Source organism: Plasmodium fragile (genome assembly GCF_000956335.1).
Source record: "Plasmodium fragile strain nilgiri unplaced genomic scaffold supercont1.5, whole genome shotgun sequence".
Classification (NCBI taxonomy): domain Eukaryota; phylum Apicomplexa; class Aconoidasida; order Haemosporida; family Plasmodiidae; genus Plasmodium; species Plasmodium fragile.
In genome coordinates, this window is record NW_012192585.1 from 220,529 (window position 1) to 236,732 (window position 16,204).

Here is a 16,204-nt window from a genome sequence, read left to right on the forward strand (position 1 = left end):
GCTTCTTTAACAGGGGTTGCTTCTTTAACAGGGGTTGCTTCTTTAACAGGGGTTGCTTCTTTAACAGGGGTTGCTTCTTTAACAGGGGTTGCTTCTTTAACAGGGGTAGCTTCTTTAACTGGGGTGGCTTCTTTAACTGGGTTGGCTTCTTTAACTGGGGTGGCTTCCCCCATGCCAGTGCGCTTCAACAATTCGTAAGGGTTGACCCCCTTCTGTCCGCCCACGATGGCCTGCAAAAGCCGCATTCGCTTGTTCTTCACCTTCGCGGCGACTCTCCTTTTCTGCTCGAAGTCGCCCTGTATTTTGTTAAAGTAGTCGCTCAGCGGGGTGTCGTCATCTGCCTTCGTCTCTTTGTCCGCTCCCGCTTCTGTTTCCGCTCCCGCCTCTGCTTCCGCTTCTGTTACCACTTCCTGGTGGGCCCCCCGCGCGAGCAGCTCCTGCCTGGTCAGCTTGTTAAGCGATTTGCCTAAAATTTTTTCGCTCAGGAAATCGTTAAAGAGGTGCTCGTCCGACTTGTCCTTTTTCCTGAGGTCCACATGTTTATAAAAAAAATTCCTCGTTTCTTCACTGAGTTTGGGGCGGAAAATGCGCAGACTCTCGTCCACAAGGTCCCGCACTTGGTCATGTGGGGAGTCTTCCACAGGTTCACACGCGCTCTGCTCCACTGTAGAGCGGTCCGCCATAACGCTGCCGTCCGTCTGGGCTTCTCCACTTAGCGCCCCCTCAGCAGCGACGTGGTGACGCACGTGGCGATCCGCTTCCTCCCTAACCTTCCGCCGTAGGAGCTGCACCAAGTCCTCTCCCTCCTCTTGCCACACCAACCGATGTGGAAAAAAAACAACGTTGCTGAAATACTCAAAGGCGTGTAAAAAATTATACTTATAATCGCTTGTTTGAACCCCCCCCCTGCCGCCATTCCCCACAACACCCTCGTTAAACAGGACGGTAATCACATTTTCTCCTGAAGTGAAAATGTCCTTAACAATTTTATACGCTAAGATATCGCACTCTCGAACTTGCGAATACTTTATACAAAAAAGAATTAAGTGGCTGCTGCGGATGAGGTGAAAATATTCATTAATAATATTGTTACACTCGTGATGGCGTTCGTAGTTGCTCTGCTTATAATACATTTGTAACTTCCTCATCATGTGTTCATTCATCCCTAGTGTGTCGGTCATTAAACATTTTGTATTTTCAATTCGAAATGAACTTTCATTTGTGTTAATTGAGTAATTTGGCTCATGGTGTACTAGCGATTGTTTGTACTTGGCGCTCAGTTGCTTCATAAGTCGGTTGTGAAGGGACGACTTGCCGCTGTTCGCTGCCCCCACGATGCTTATCCGGAAGCACAAGTTCCTCACCACCCCCGGGCCGGGCATTTCCATAGTCAACAGTTCGAAACCCCTGGCCGCTACCCCCGCTAACCTCGCTAACACCGCTGTACACACGGGTAACGCTTGTAAACCCGGCTAACAACTCCCTATAGGCGCATTGTTGCGGCTGACCAAAGGGCGCTGATCGGATTGGTCAACTCTGACGGGGGCGAAGAACCCTACACGCGCAGGTCCTTACAAAAGGGTGAAAAAAGAATATACATATATATGTACCTTATGTATACATGACGACACGCATACTATTGCGCCGCCCAAAATCGACGAGAAAAAAAAAAAAAAAAAAAAAAAAAAAAAAGCCATCATTTTGGCGCCACGGAGAAAGAACCGTTGCCTTTAAAAAAGTGAAGCCCCAAAAGGGGTGTATATCAGCTAGAGCCATTTGAAGACGACTCAGTTGAAAATAATTTCCGCTTTACTTATGAACGAAGCAGGGACATATATATAAATATTTTTTACCTTGCAACGCCTTGCCCAAACTCGAAAAACACTATCCTACGTGTTTATCTCCCCCCTCCCCCATGTGAAAAAGTTACATGACGAAACAAAATAACCCCGAGCTATTACACAACTTGGTAGTGCTCCTTAGGGAGAAGAACCCAGAGGACAGCAAGTATGTTCCTAGTGTAGGCGAACAGAGTGGGTCCCCAATAAGAAAGAGCATCATTAGTGGTTTTCATGCTGTTCAGAGGGAGGAGGACCAAGCTACGGGTAAAAATGACGAGGAGGAAAGGCCCATCGTCTTTCTCCTTACCCAGCTGGGGAAAGAATTACTCATACACGATAACTTACATGTTCAAAAAAAAAAAAAAAAATTTATTTCGAAGAGCCACTTGGTTATACACCGGGACGCCAACTACGTGAGCGTCTGCAACAAAAACAATTTGCTCTACGCCGTGGCTTTGCTTTGCGAGGAGAGGACGGCTAAGGGGCAAGAGAAGACCGAAGAGAGGGCAACGCTCACCGGGCGTAACAATTACACGCGTGTACTGTCCACACTCGAGGACGCCTCGCACAAATTTGAAGCAAACTTGAATTACTACGTCACCCTTGCAAAGGGAGAATGTCACCTCAGGAAAATTCATCTCATGGACTGTAGCCAGATGGTGTGGGACTTTCAATTTTTTAAACAGGACCTAAAGAGAAGGATCAAATACGCGCAACGGTCAAAACACCTGTGCTTTGTTTTGTCTCCTGGGGTGCTGGTTCGGGAGTACGCCCTGTTCGTGTCCGGGTTGATGCGGCGCTTGGGCCGCGGCTCTCGGGGTGCCCTGTTTCACGTGGTGGACGATTCAGCGGTTGGTCAGGCGGTGACCAGTTCAGCGGGGGGCGAGGTGGTGACCAATTCAGCGATTGATGAAGCCGTGGACGCCTCTCATTTAGCACCACGCCACCCCGTCGCGAGACAACAAAAGACGCCCTTCCTTGAGCAAATTTGGTTCATCCTTTCCCTCCTCAAGGAAGAAAACACCAACCTGCGAAATATATACCACTTAGAACACTACACGAAAATTTTCCTACACAACTGTGACAAGCTAAACAGAAAATCCTTCATCTCCTTTTTAAAACAAATAAACCACCTGCACGTGCATGCAGTAAATTTGAACACACTCTTTGGTTTGTATTTTAGCGAAACGGAGGAAAACATCCTAAAGGTTTTTAGAAAATGCGAAAGGGTTTCGAAGCAGACCGGGCGAAGTGTATGCCTGGTCATGGACGGGATTGATGTGGTGGCGCGGCGGCGCGGGGAAGGCCCCCACGGTGAGCGCGACGGTGACCACGACGGTGGCCGCCACGATGACGGTGACGGCCCAGGGGGCGCAGAACCCAACGACAACGGGCGCCTGCTCACCACGCTGCTGCTCTGCCTTGACAGCATAGACAACTACACAGGGCGGAGGCGACCTCCGCGGAGAGCGGCTGTGCAACGTGGACTCCACGACGAAGGCAACACAGGACACAACACCCCATGTAAAGGGGACAATCCAGCGAGACGGGTGCAAAAAAAAAAACACTCCCCCGAGGTAGACCTGTACGAAGAAGATTCAGATCACATGGGGAGATCTTCAACGGATCAGGATACCAAAAAAAAGTTGAAGAGAAAAAAATTAGCAACACATGTAACGTGTGACATTAAGCAGTTGGCAAAAATTTATAAAGAAAAACACAGTCAGCTCATGAGAAGGAAAAAAAAAAAAAACATCAGCATCATCGTTTTAAGTGATTTGGATTTGAAACACTATGACATTTCTCTCACAAGAGCGGGGCGATTTTTTCATTTCATAAAATATGCCTAGCTATTCTTGCGTTGAAATTTTTTTTTTTTTTTTTTTTTTTTTTGTGTCATCTGCTGGGGGAGTTACACCATTTGAGAGGCTGGTGTATATGATGCGCGCATTTGGCGGTAGCATGAGGGTAATGCCCATGCCTATGTATTATATGTATGCGTTTGATGCGTGTGATTATTGTGTACATGCCGGCTGCACCTACGTTCAAATGGAGGCAAGCCATTGTACGAATGTTACCCAACTATAAGCACACGCGCTGCTTTAGTGTTGATCTCTTTAAAAGAATCTTTTTTTTTTTTTCCGTTCGAACTACCTCCTTGCGCTTGTTCAAGCCCTCCTTCCCTCCCCCCTGAAAATAGCGTTATGGCGGAAAGTAGGAGTGTGTTCCGCATCTCTTTGCGCACAACTGCCATCCCGCCTTAACTGCGAAGTTTTTTTTTTTCTGTTTCTCTGTGTTTTTTTGCGGGGTGAACCAACGCAGCGTCAATTTTCAGATCAAATGAATACACCATTTGGAGGAAAAAAAAAAAAAAAAAAAAAAGTTTAACGTTAAAGGGGGGGAAGCGAAAATACTCCACACACCACTGCGAAGCGAACAGAAACAGGACAATCGCTCTCTCCCTTCTGCACAGTATACAGAGGAAGGGAAACGAAAAGAACTTTGAAACGAAGAAGTTTGGGCTCTTGCCTCTTTCTTACCCTACCCGAAGTATACACAATAACCATTGGCGAATATGAGAATTGCCTTCATCATGACAGACCCTCCCCACATGTGTATTTTTTCCTACTGCCCTTCCTATGTCCACAACACATGACAGGTGTGACATGAGTCCATTGCATGGCTCTTTTTTCCCATCGCTCTACACACACACACACATATTGGTGGCGCACAGACCCATCCGTAGAAAAAAATGAGTATAAAATTTGTGCTGATGTTGTTTTTGTTTTTCGTGACAAATACAAATGTACTTAGCAAGAATCCCGACATTTTAAAGTTCAAAGCGTTTATTCTGCGCGCACAAAATAGCCAGTACAAAATTTTAAATCTGCACAACAGCAGCATTAAAAAGATTAAAGAAATTCAAAAGAGCTTCAAAACAAACGTTTTTGTTAGCAAGCAAATTAAGGTAACGTCACGCGTGTATTTCTTCCACGTGCGTATTTCTCTTACCCCTGTGTGTGTTCATGGCACTCCCCGATGTCTTCATCTTTCACTCCCCCTGACAGGATTTCTCCAAACGAATAGATGCCTTCAAGTTGCACCTAACCAGCACCCCCGCCCTGTCCATAGTTGTTAAGTAACGCATGAAAAATAGCATGTTATTCGTTTGAACAGAAGCCTTTTTCCTTGCTCACATATTTGCACGCGCCGCATTCCCAGCATCATGCCCCTGCCGCTTCACCCCACAGGTTTTTTAAAGATAATGCAAAGAGCCTGAGGTTGTCCGCTTTGCACTTTATAAGGTATACAGGGGTGCACCTTCTCCGCGCGCACATATATGTATGCATGCACACATGCACACGTGTAACAGCTGGGGTTGGTCCTGGCTCTCCTCAAAAAAGAAGCGAGCTTCAAATCTCCCACTTGTTCCCCCCCCTCCCTTTGCAGAATATACAAATTTATAATTTACATTAGATGCCTCCTAGAGTGGCTTCCCCAAATCAACCCTCACCTCAACCCCTTTTCATACATTTTCACCTACACGAATAGCTACGTCCAGTTTTTCCATGTAACTAGCCAAAAATGAAAAAAAAAAAAAAAAAAAAAAAAAAAACACACAAAAAGTGGAAAAATAGAAAAAAAAAAATATGAACAAGTCATATAAAAAAAAATTCACCCATTCATACGCACCCCCCCCATACCCCTACCGCAGAAATACGTCCCGAACGTTTTTGGAATAGATCTGAGTGGTGTCTTTTCTTGGCTCCTTCTCGAAATGATAGAAAGTTATTTGTCTTAACAAGAGAATTTGTCTCACCTAACAGCTGTGCAGTCGCATGGCGGATGGTGACGCATTAACAGTCATAACTTTTATTTTTCTGTATTTTTATAATTGTCATACCGTTGCTGCAAAGTGCCGCAGAATTGTCAACAGTCACAAGGTAGGGCCCATCTTGAACAGATAATTATACAACGTGGCGCTCGCCATCGCCCGCCCCAGTCCGACGCGATGTTTCGATCGGAGGCGCACTTCCGCATGCTGGCCAACCTGCGCTTTCTGGAATTACAAAAGTTGCTCCTTAAAAGGTTTCAAATTTTCAAGAATGAAGAAATAACTGTGCTCAAGAAAGGCAACATGAAGACCATTTTGAACGAATGGGCTGAATTCTTAACCAAGGAGCAGAAAAGGACAAACATCACACACATCCCAGATGAAGTGTTGCAGAGTAAAAAGGTGGCCGACATTTTGAAAGACGACATTGAATGCAGGTGGTTGGTTGATCGGATCAATGTGGGCAGTAATCAGGGCGGTGTGAATGACATTATTAGTGATGCTGACCTTGGGCACGATGGCTCCGCGCTGAGCAAAATGGACCAACTCCATTTCGATGAGTATCCAAACTTGTTCTATTACGAGTACCCGCAATTCCCGTACAACTATTATGACAAAAAAAAAATGAGCAACTTTTATTCGCTTATAAAATTCCCCTACAACGATATATTAAATATTTCGAGGAAGATCAAAAGGGATGTGACCCCCCCGGGTGGTAATGGTAATGCTGAGGAGGGGAAGATGAAGCAGAGCGAGAAGCCGCGAGCGGACGCGTTGGAATCAACGCATGTCGACGTAGTTGATGATGACTTCATGAATTACTCCAGCAATAGTTATGTGTATGCCCCCTCGGAGATGGAGACGTCGAAGGAGAACTACCATGAGTAGGAAGAAGCGGCGCATAGGCGCAGTGACCCGTCACCGCCACGACGCACAAAAAAAAAAAAAAAAGTTTACCCCGGAATATCCATCTTGGGAACGTTAAACGTTCACTTTTAAAGCGAAATGAAAATACAAACGTCAAACTTGTTTATTAAAAAAAAGGGGGGAAAAAAAAAAATTGACTACCCCCACCCCCCGTTTACACATAATTAGTACGCAGCGGGGTGGCGTCCAAATGGGGCGAATGAAGCCACACAAAGCCACTGCCCTACAGGGCACAACGTAATATCCGTATAGCTGTCCACATGTGCGGCAACAGAAAATTTGTTTTCAGTTTTTCTTTTTTATGTTAAAAATTGCTATCCCATCGCGGTAGGGTTCCGTTGTGGCGGATTCCATCGCGGGTGCCTCACGTGCTACTCCCTTTTTTTCTGTCTCGACGAGTACAAACTTTTAAAAAGTAACTTAAACTTACGAAAGTACAACAAGGAGCTTTCCAGAATGGTTCTCATTTTCTCCACCTTGGTGTTGCTCGAAGGTTTCTCTCTCCTCCTCTGCTTTAGGAAGTAGTTGAGGTATTTGAGGGCCCTGCGGAGGGAAGGAAGAGGTGAGAAATGGGTGCAATGTGTGTGTGGGGGGTAAGTCACACATTAGGGGAAGGGCAAAAGGATGGCAAAAAAAAAAACCTCTTAGGGTTAGCTGCACAATAAGTGCGGCAAAATGTGTATACCTATTCGGATCCATATTCTTCTCGTAGTATAAAGAAAGCGGAACGAGGTTACGCAGGTCACCCTTGCTCAACCCTAACTTGTGGTAGCTAATTGCCACGCTGTCCTTATTCTCCTCTTTGTATATCTCCCCAATTTCATAAAGCGCTTTGTAATTGCCCTGCTTATACATGAGGTGTAGCATCTGCATGACCTTTTCTGGCTTGATGAAACTGTTGAATCGGTTATGTCTGTAAATGTATATTAAATTGCTTTGTGCAACTTCGTATCCTTCATACGCGGCCAGGGCGTAGGTGTAGAAGGCCTTTATGTACTCCTTCTGTACGTAGTAGTTCATGCCTAAGGGGAGCGAGCACGCGCATGTACACGTATGTGAAGTGTGCGTGAGATTAGCGCTAGAGATGGACGACAAAAATGCGCAGAGATGTGCACACGAAAACATGGGTGGCGTCCTCCCGTCTTACCTTCCCTAATTTGATTGGTCCACATGGTGCTCTCTGCGACGAACTTGTAGGACAGGGCCGCATTCAAACAGGATCCCTGCACCCCCTTCCCGATTTCGTACAGCTGCGCTTCGCGGAAGTAGGCCTGTACATAACCCAGGTCAGCCGCGTGTTCATATAATTTGAAAATGGTGCGGTACACAGTGTCCGCGATGTGGTGCTTCTTTATGGCTATGTCCAGGATGATTTCCGCGAGGAAGAAAAAGGCTTCTCCGTAATCGTGCTTGGCTGCCTCCACGAGGTACTTGATCGCCAGCTGCATGTTTCTGTGTTCGTCCACGAAGTAGTAGATGTAGCCGAGGTAGCACTTGGACTCCACGTCCCCCGCGGCGGCGGCCTGAGGGTAAAAAAGAAGGTGGAGTGGGTTAAGCGGCCACTCGACGCACTCCTCACGCCGCTACTAACAGCGCTACTCAAGCCACTCCTCACGCCACTACTAACAGCGCTACTCAAGCCACTCCTCACGCCACTACTAACAGCGCTACTCAAGCCACTCCTCACGCCGCTTTTGACAGCGCTACTCACCTTGGAGAAGCTCTCGATACTCTTCCTGACATCCCTCTGCGTGCCATAGCCGTACAGATAAATGATTCCGAGCTCCTTCTGCGCCAGCGCGTTGTTCTTCTTAGACGCCTCGCTAATGTACTCAAACGCTTTGCTGAAGTTCCGCTCCTCTTTATATTTTTTCCCCAAATCGTACATAGCCATGACGTCCCCCCCCTTTATCTGCTCGTTCAAAAACTCCAGCACGTCCTCCTCATTATCCTTCATGTTATTTATTTCATTCTGCATGCTCAGGTTGTCCACATTCAGCACGTCCATCTCGGAGAGGGGTACGTTAATATAATCTGAGTTCATAACTCGCTCCGCTACACTCTTATAATACTCCTTTGCCTTTTCACAACTGCTCTTGAGGTTAATGCCGTAGAGGTATTTGTAAGCAATGGCTAAGACAGACGGGGTGTAGTTCAGTGCACATGCTTGTAATTCATATTCCATTGAAGTTTTTATAAGAGGATTGATTATCTTTTGGTGGTTGTTAGCTTGGGGGTCACTATGTGTGAGACTACCACCACTGATCTTTCCCTTGGACACATATTTCCTTTTCACATTTCTCCTGTCCATGTGTGTTTTTCTCTTCTTCTGCGGGAGATTTTCCTCGTCCTTTTCATCACCATAGGAGTGGCTGCTTCTCTCTTCATACTTCTTACCACTGTCCCCCTCGCTGCTAACGTTGAACTCGAAAAAGTAAATGAACGCTAAAAAATGGAGGGCTGCTGGATTCCTCATTCTACCAGCTCTCTCTAGCAAGTGAATACTTAACTTCACATTCCGTTTGTAAGAAAAAAAATAATTGTGATAGCCAATGAAATGTATTTTGCCCAACTCGTAGTAGGACGATGAGGTTATGTGGTCCTTCTTTCCCTGGACAAGCTGTTCGAAAATACTTATACTTTTGTTAATGTTTTTTTTCCTGTTGTTTGATCCATCTTTCAGTTCCATGGCCAGGTTGAACAGCTTGGACCTCTCGTCTTCTCCATCCCCACCTCCGCCGTTTCGCTCGTCGCCCTGCTGGGGGGCTTCCTCATGTCGGCTGTCCCCACTTCCGAACTGGTGCACATGGGCGCTACTCACATGGCCGCTCCCCACATCGTCCTGGTCCGCCCAGGTGCTTTTCAACATTGCCGCGGCACTCTCCAGCGGGCTACCCTCTCCCAGCCCCTCCACCCGTTCGGCTTCTCCCCCCCAATTATATACATGCCCCTCCACCTGCGCATCTTTAATGGAAAATAAAAAGTTGGTGTTGTTCACAATTACGTTATACCCATGGATTGTCTTTAGAGCGTAGAGGAGTAGTGTGGCCAGAGGAGCAGAAACTTTTATCATAATCGCTTCCTTGGCACTTCACGGAAAACGTTTTTTTTTTTTTTTTTTTTTTTTTGGGGGGGGAGACAAACGAGAGGATGTGTTCCTCTGCTCTCTCCTTTGTCATATCGCTCGGTCGGGGACCGGCAGACGAGCAGCATATACATGTGAAGATGCTCTCATGAGAATAATACACATTTACAGGGGTGCCACCACGCGTATGTGCTCATTGGGCTACTTTTTGCATGTGGTGGGTTCCCGTAGCGTCAACTGCAAAAGCTCCACCGCGGGATGTCCCAGCGCATACAACAGTTCTGTTCATGAGGCAACCCGTGGGGAAGGCAGAAAAGTGAAGTCACGCAGCGCCACGCACTCACTTCAGCGATTAGCCATTCTCTTCTCTCGGGGGGGGGTTCTTCATTCAGAAGAGGAAAGAAGCAAAAGGGATGGAGAAAAAAAAAAAAAAAAAAAAAAAAAAAATTACTGTTCATACAAAAGCGTACACCGCTTGGGACTGAACAATTAAAACAAGGCAAACCAAAATCTTTGCCCTCATCCCTCGACGTTCATTTCTTCTCTTTCTGAGAGCAGGGCGCGTCCGTCCCGCATAATTTTTGTGTCGCACCGGCTTGGCCCCGTGGTGCCGCAATCGACTCGGCACAAAAAAGGATACAATGCACAAGCTGACATACATGCGTGTAGGGGCTGCTTCATCTACTGGAGGGGGAGAAGCCCTTCCATGCAACAGACCAAAAAAATCACACATTGAGATGGCTTTAATTTTTGTCGCTGCTAATCTTATAAAAGTTTGCCTCCCCTACACAGCACGAAAATTTCACCGCAAAGGAGGACGAGGCAACAGGTGGGTGAGAGAAAGAGAGAGGAGCAGTGCTTCTTGTTTCGTTTCCTCCCCCCCCTCGACAGGAACCATACATTTTAAAAGGAGCCACTAAATTGGCGCACAGGGGGAGAATTTTTGTGCAAAATATGTCCCTGCGCTGTAGGCATGAGGGGGAGGGACACGAGGAACAGAAAACTCCCCATTCCCCACACTCCAGACTGAAGAGTGGTGACGAAAAAGTGTAACATGCACAGATTTTTTTTTTTTTTTTTTTGTACTCATCACCTGCTCCCTCAGCGTGATATACCTTCCCCACCACTGCAACGGATGCAAAGTGGAAAAAAAAATATGAAAGCAGCGGACGACGTGGAGGAAGCGGATCCAGGTGACGCGTCAATTTTACCAAATGACAATGAGGAGGGGGACTGCAGTTATAGCTGCGCAGTGGACAGTCCTCTTGGGGAGAGCCGAGGCGAAATGACGGCAGAGGAAGGGAATGGAGAAGCGGTAACACCTTCACACAACGACGCCACTTCATACAATGGCTCTCCCCAGAGCGAGGAAGGATGTGCGAAGAGTGAAACACACAAAAAAAAGGAAGCAAACGAATCGCTAATTCAAGACAACGGGGGAAGACAGCTCAGCGTGCAATTAAGAGATGGTGAAGGGGAAAGGGAAGTAATCACTGCGGGTGAAAATGAAACGGAAGACGCCCCCTTAAGTGACGCCTCCTTCAGCGAGGCCTTCTTCGACCAGGCGTCCCAATTTCAAAAGGCCCCAGAAGAACCGAAGGGGTACAGCCAAGCACAACTAGCAGATTTATACAAGGAGATAAAAAAATGTGAAACTCTCTTTTTGAGCCACTTCAATTGCACAGGAGATGACTCCACACAAATGGAGATGACAAGCAGTGGGGATGAAGCGAAAGAAGAGAGGCAAGAAGAGAAAGGTAAAGTCAGCATCATTCCTCAGGTTGACTTCACTTGCATGGAAACCATTCCCCAGCTCATACGACATGAGGGCATGTCCGACCATGACGACCCACCCATGGAATGGCACCTCCGCAAGCACGTTCAACAATTCACACAAGAACAGAAAAAAAAAAATAAAAAAATGAAAATGAATAAGTACTACATTGGGGTTAAGAATTATCTGAATACCTTGCCGCCCAGTCTTGACCAAAAAATTTGTAAGTCATTTTGTCTTGTCCCTTAATGGGGTGTTCCCCCCTGTGGGATAGGCGCGGCGGCCCCCCCTTGCCCCGGCGAATGCCATCACGTTCGCTCCACTATGTTATCACCTCCACCATCACCCCCTCCCATACCGTAATGCATTTCTCATTCGCAGTTAAGGAGTACCGAAAAAACTTTTAGCCACGGAGGAGAGTTACCCCCCCCAGGATGGAGACACCACACACGTTTGGGAAGGCATTTGCAAAAAAAAAAAAAAAAAAAAAAAAAAAAAAATGCTATTAACGGGATGGGATATCCACCCCACGTACCACTCACTACCATCTCAATGAGTCTAATGCGTGTAGTTGAAGTTCCACATGGAAGTATCATCATCACGTTGGAGGGTTAGCAAAGTTTTTTTACTGTTTAGGGGACCATCACTGTCCTCTTTTTTTTTTTTTTATAAGTAAATTATAACTCCCCTGTTATTGAAATAACTGGAGTTGCACTTGGTGAGAGGAACTCGCTCTCGTTTGTAATCCTCATTGTGATCCTCATTGTGGTCCTCATTGTGGTCCCATGATGGAACGTCTAGCGATTTGCCCCTTTTTTTCCATTTTCTTGGCTTTACAGGTGAGGAGTTATCCTCACTGCGGCCTGGATCTGTCAAGGTGCTTTCTTCTGTCTTCCGCCTAAGGAGTGCCACCTTCCCTTTTGTCGTCGGCTTATGTTCTTTCCTGCGGTGGTGATTGGGTGATAAGCGGTGGTCAGTTTAGGCACATCGTTCATGTGTCCACTTGGAGACCGCTCCTAGCCCCCCTCCATGGGGGAAGCAAAGAAGGAAGAAAACAAAATCGTTGAAACTTCTTTATCCCTGCTCACCTTGTTGAGACACCCCCATCAAGTGGATCATCACCACCCCATGCAGAAAGCAGCTCTCCACCTTGTGAGTGGGACTTTTGTGATGAGTAATTTGTTTCCCCCTTTAAATAATTTCCCTTATATGCGTCTTCCTGTTCGGCCCAAATGAACTCGTTGAGGTCTCGAAATTTTTCATAGCTGTGTGGAACAGTACCGCCAAAGGACGCAGATTTGTTGAAGATAATTTTGTTTGCTTCTCCTAAGGGGGGGCAACTCCTACCTCTTCTGTGCCCCTTTGCAAAATCACATGTATGGCCATAGCTATTTTGTAGAAGGCACCTTTCGCATATGATGTTTGCCTTTATGTTACTCCGTATCATGGAAGATGATGTGAGGGAAGAGGTGTCAGTGGTTGCTTGTTCAGACTTAACAGAGTCGCTGTTTGTGCTAGTGGATGGGACAGACAATATGCTTTTCTCACTCTCTTCATTCGTTTTGCCAATCTGGTTTGTTTCTTCCCCCAAACATTTCGTCACCCCTTCGCAATTAATTTTGTGGACTATTTGCTCCTTTTGCATGCCCCTCCTGGGGGCCTTCCGAACGGCTAATTCCTTTTTCTCTTCATCATATTTCTGCGGTGCGGAGATGAAGGGAACAAATTTGGAAAAAATGGGAAATAATTAGGAGCTCCCCTAAATGGGAGCGCACAGTTTTTAAGACGCACACAAATGGCAGCTTTTGCAAAATGGAGGGAAAACCTTTCGCTGAAAGACGCACATATTCCCTCCCATTGTTACGGGCGTTGCGCAGAGCGGGATGGGCAAAAAAGAAGAAAAAATCTCGAATTGGCGTAGAACATAAAAAGGGATTGCCCAATATGCTTTGTCACACGGGACGCACCCCTTTTTGACACACAAAAAAAAAAAAAAAAAGCGTTGTGTTATAATTTTGTCTACTTGGAAAATTGCAACATGGTAACATTGCAACATTGCAGTTTTTCGGTTTTGTGAAGCAGCGGCTTTGTGCCTGTCTACGCAAATTTACAAAACGGTATGCAAAAGTACGGGCGCTATATTTCAGTTGGCTTGTTTTTTCGAACGCGCTTAACGACTTGTTGACGTCCTCTTTTGGCGAAATTGGAACATTAAAAGAAATGCGTCTCCTTGGTGGAGCTTCACTTTGTGCTGCTTTTATTTTGTGTGGTTTTCACTTTATGGAAGCTTAACACCCTGCTTTAACTCTCCTTTGCCAGTAAGCCAATAGGGCGCACGCTGCACACAAAACTTGCGAACGTTTTCTGCAAGCCCACTTGACCCATTTCGACCGTTGCAAATTTTATGAACACAGTGCAGTTTTTTTTTTTTTTTTTTCTACACATTTGTGGCTAGCTGGAAAAAAAAAAAACACTAGCCACGGGGAGATTGAAAATTACCTAAGTTTGCACACACGGCAAAAAAAATCAACATTTCGCTAATTTGTGGTTGCGTAAAATTGGCGAGCAACAGATCCGTAGCAACGTTGTGCTGTTTCCACCTTTCGAACAGGACCACTTTTACAGGCGCGCTTTCGAGCAAGTGGTCGCCCCTTTCAATTTACATTCCAAAAAAATTAAAATAACCTGACCCGTTCATAAGTTTTTTAGGAAAAAAAAAAAAAAAAAAAAGGCAAATAAAAGGATAAAACTCTGCGAAACTCCGCAAACTTGCGCTAAACCGCCGCTAGCCTCCTGACGGCGGGTGGCACATTTTCGTGGGTCCCCTTTCTTCCGGATCAGCTGGCATGGACAACGCTTAAAATGGACACACTACACGCCTTACATTTTCTCCTTTGGCGCCTTTCTGTCTAGGATCTTTTTACGGTTCTTGTCAATTTTCAGTTTGGTCAAGATGACGTTGCTGGGGTGGATACCAATGAAGGTGGACTCTCCGTTGGCCTTTTCCCTGGTTACTCTTTCCACGTATATTTTAAATCGCTTTCTGTTTATCTTCACAACTTTTCCTTCTCGGCCGTGGTTGTGTCCTCTGCAAATGAGGACTTCGTCGTCCTTTCTCACTGGCAGAGCTCGGGTCTACAAAACAAAATATAAAATGACAATAAAATAAAATACGTAACGATACGCGATGATGCTGGGTCGTCATGACGAATGCGCATCCCGCCTCATGCACATAAACGCAGGTATACAATTTTGCCGGCGGCTCAACAGGAGGCCTAACTCTCTTACCTTATATTTTAATCTCAATTCCTTTGACAATTTGGAGGACATAATTTTCCTCCTAAGTCCAGCTGGCGCAGTGAAATGCGCCTTTCTCATTTTCCTTCGAGAGGAGGATATTTCTAACGGAAGGGGGGGGGAAGGGACGCGTTAGTAATTAGTAGCGTAAAGCGGGTGCGCAACATCTCACACCGTGCGGCGATACATAGTTACACGAGAGAGGGCAAGGGTTCAGTTGCATAGCAGTATATAAAACGATCACACGTGTATGCGCGAAAGTACATGTATATTTTGGTTAACTTCGCAGAGGGCGAATGCCGATACGCACGTTTGGCATCGTTCTGGGAAGCTGCTCCCCCGAACCGCGTGCCAACGTGTTCATATCCACATGGTATACATCGCAGCATCACGCGTACACAATGATCTCTCTCATATGCGCAAGTCGGCCAAGTGGCCCATCCAAGCACTGTGACGGATGTACGGCGGGAGAAGCCCTAAACACGTGTATGGCTCTCCATTTAAGTAGTGTTTGTAAACTTACTCTTGTTGAACTTCATTTTTGGAAGGAAGGCGAAAATTTTATTATTTGGGCTAAAACGAGGATTCTCTCCAAAAGTGGATATAATGAATGATGCGGAATTGTTTCCCTATAAGTTTTTTTTTTTTTTTCTTTTTTTTTCTTTTTCCTCTTGTACAACTCTGCGTTATATAGTTAACAATTTAGAGGTAAAAAAGAATTTAAAAAAATCAAGTCAAAATAAAAACAATTTTTTTTTTTTATGCATTTCCAAAGTCACGGTTTCAATTAAAGTGCGGTTGGTCGTAGGTTTCAATAAGGGCATATTATTATATAAATGTTATGAACAAGGTTTATATGCGCGGCGTTGCGGCGTGTATGTTTTTTTTTTTTTGTGATCTTCGGCAACTAACATTTGGAAATTATTCTTGGACGATGCCACATAATATAATATAAATAGCGTGCGCGCTCGTAATTAGGAAATGAGTGCCCCGCAAATGAGGCGGGGGGGTATACATATAATATATAGAATTTATGCCCTTAAAATGTAGGCGGCCGGCTACGTCTCCATTTCTTGCCCTTTGGATTGTCATACCTTTTTTTTTTTCTAATAAAAAAATGTAGGTCACGTGTTGGTTTAAAAATTCCTGCAGGCTTGCACAAGTCATCCACTTTTTACTTCAACGGGGTTGAGCTTGCAAAGTAGTGGTGGGATACAGGGCGATCATTGCTTCGTTGCACCTGTTTGTCGCCCGGATTCATGTGCTAGGGTATGGATTTTATATGACCTTATTAGAGAAGAGGGTAAAAAAGAGGCAGTATCAGCAGATTTCAAAAAGGGACGTCCGGTTTGTTTCCCCCGTGTAATGGGAAGTGTAATGCACGGGAATGCTGGCATACCATTAAAGGGCCCAGTGGATTTGCATACCTTTATGCGCAATCTTAA

At 45.7% G+C, this 16,204-nt stretch overlaps 9 protein-coding genes across 9 annotated transcripts in view; 5 read left to right on the top strand and 4 right to left on the bottom strand.

The window, feature by feature from the left end:
* AK88_00621 (uncharacterized protein) overlaps positions 1-1,388 on the bottom strand; it is a gene marked incomplete at both ends in the record, with an annotated part of 4,469 nt that extends 3,081 nt beyond the window's left edge. The window contains one exon of the mRNA XM_012478269.1: positions 12-1,388. Coding sequence (XP_012333692.1) covers positions 12-1,388 — 1,377 coding nt within the window. The remainder of the gene's footprint in view (positions 1-11) is intronic.
* A 542-nt stretch (positions 1,389-1,930) lies between these two features.
* Positions 1,931-3,691, top strand: AK88_00622 (uncharacterized protein; the record flags this gene model as incomplete). Its single annotated transcript, XM_012478270.1, has 1 exon — positions 1,931-3,691. The coding sequence occupies one exon, from the start codon at positions 1,931-1,933 to the stop codon at positions 3,689-3,691; it is 1,761 nt and encodes a 586-aa protein (XP_012333693.1).
* A 902-nt stretch (positions 3,692-4,593) lies between these two features.
* On the top strand, positions 4,594-5,643 carry AK88_00623 (uncharacterized protein; the record flags this gene model as incomplete). The annotated part of the gene is made up of 5 exons (XM_012478271.1): positions 4,594-4,809; positions 4,910-4,980; positions 5,093-5,146; positions 5,292-5,412; positions 5,557-5,643. The coding sequence occupies 5 exons, from the start codon at positions 4,594-4,596 to the stop codon at positions 5,641-5,643; spliced, it is 549 nt and encodes a 182-aa protein (XP_012333694.1).
* Positions 5,644-5,853: 210 nt separating this feature from the next.
* AK88_00624 (uncharacterized protein) lies at positions 5,854-6,564 on the top strand (the record flags this gene model as incomplete). The annotated part of the gene is made up of 1 exon (XM_012478272.1): positions 5,854-6,564. One exon carries the CDS (start codon positions 5,854-5,856, stop codon positions 6,562-6,564), a length of 711 nt encoding a protein of 236 aa, XP_012333695.1.
* Positions 6,565-6,974: 410 nt separating this feature from the next.
* AK88_00625 (uncharacterized protein) lies at positions 6,975-9,676 on the bottom strand (the record flags this gene model as incomplete). Its single annotated transcript, XM_012478273.1, has 4 exons — positions 6,975-7,146; positions 7,289-7,625; positions 7,751-8,126; positions 8,183-9,676. The coding sequence occupies 4 exons, from the start codon at positions 9,674-9,676 to the stop codon at positions 6,975-6,977; spliced, it is 2,379 nt and encodes a 792-aa protein (XP_012333696.1).
* A 653-nt stretch (positions 9,677-10,329) lies between these two features.
* On the top strand, positions 10,330-10,741 carry AK88_00626 (uncharacterized protein; the record flags this gene model as incomplete). The annotated part of the gene is made up of 2 exons (XM_012478274.1): positions 10,330-10,521; positions 10,580-10,741. The coding sequence occupies 2 exons, from the start codon at positions 10,330-10,332 to the stop codon at positions 10,739-10,741; spliced, it is 354 nt and encodes a 117-aa protein (XP_012333697.1).
* A 103-nt stretch (positions 10,742-10,844) lies between these two features.
* On the top strand, positions 10,845-11,711 carry AK88_00627 (uncharacterized protein; the record flags this gene model as incomplete). The annotated part of the gene is made up of 1 exon (XM_012478275.1): positions 10,845-11,711. One exon carries the CDS (start codon positions 10,845-10,847, stop codon positions 11,709-11,711), a length of 867 nt encoding a protein of 288 aa, XP_012333698.1.
* Positions 11,712-12,128: 417 nt separating this feature from the next.
* Positions 12,129-13,107, bottom strand: AK88_00628 (uncharacterized protein; the record flags this gene model as incomplete). The annotated part of the gene is made up of 2 exons (XM_012478276.1): positions 12,129-12,405; positions 12,551-13,107. 2 exons carry the CDS (start codon positions 13,105-13,107, stop codon positions 12,129-12,131), a joined length of 834 nt encoding a protein of 277 aa, XP_012333699.1.
* Positions 13,108-14,342: 1,235 nt separating this feature from the next.
* AK88_00629 (ribosomal protein L24) lies at positions 14,343-15,298 on the bottom strand (the record flags this gene model as incomplete). The annotated part of the gene is made up of 3 exons (XM_012478277.1): positions 14,343-14,597; positions 14,751-14,863; positions 15,283-15,298. 3 exons carry the CDS (start codon positions 15,296-15,298, stop codon positions 14,343-14,345), a joined length of 384 nt encoding a protein of 127 aa, XP_012333700.1.
* Between the last annotated feature and the right edge of the window lie 906 nt (positions 15,299-16,204).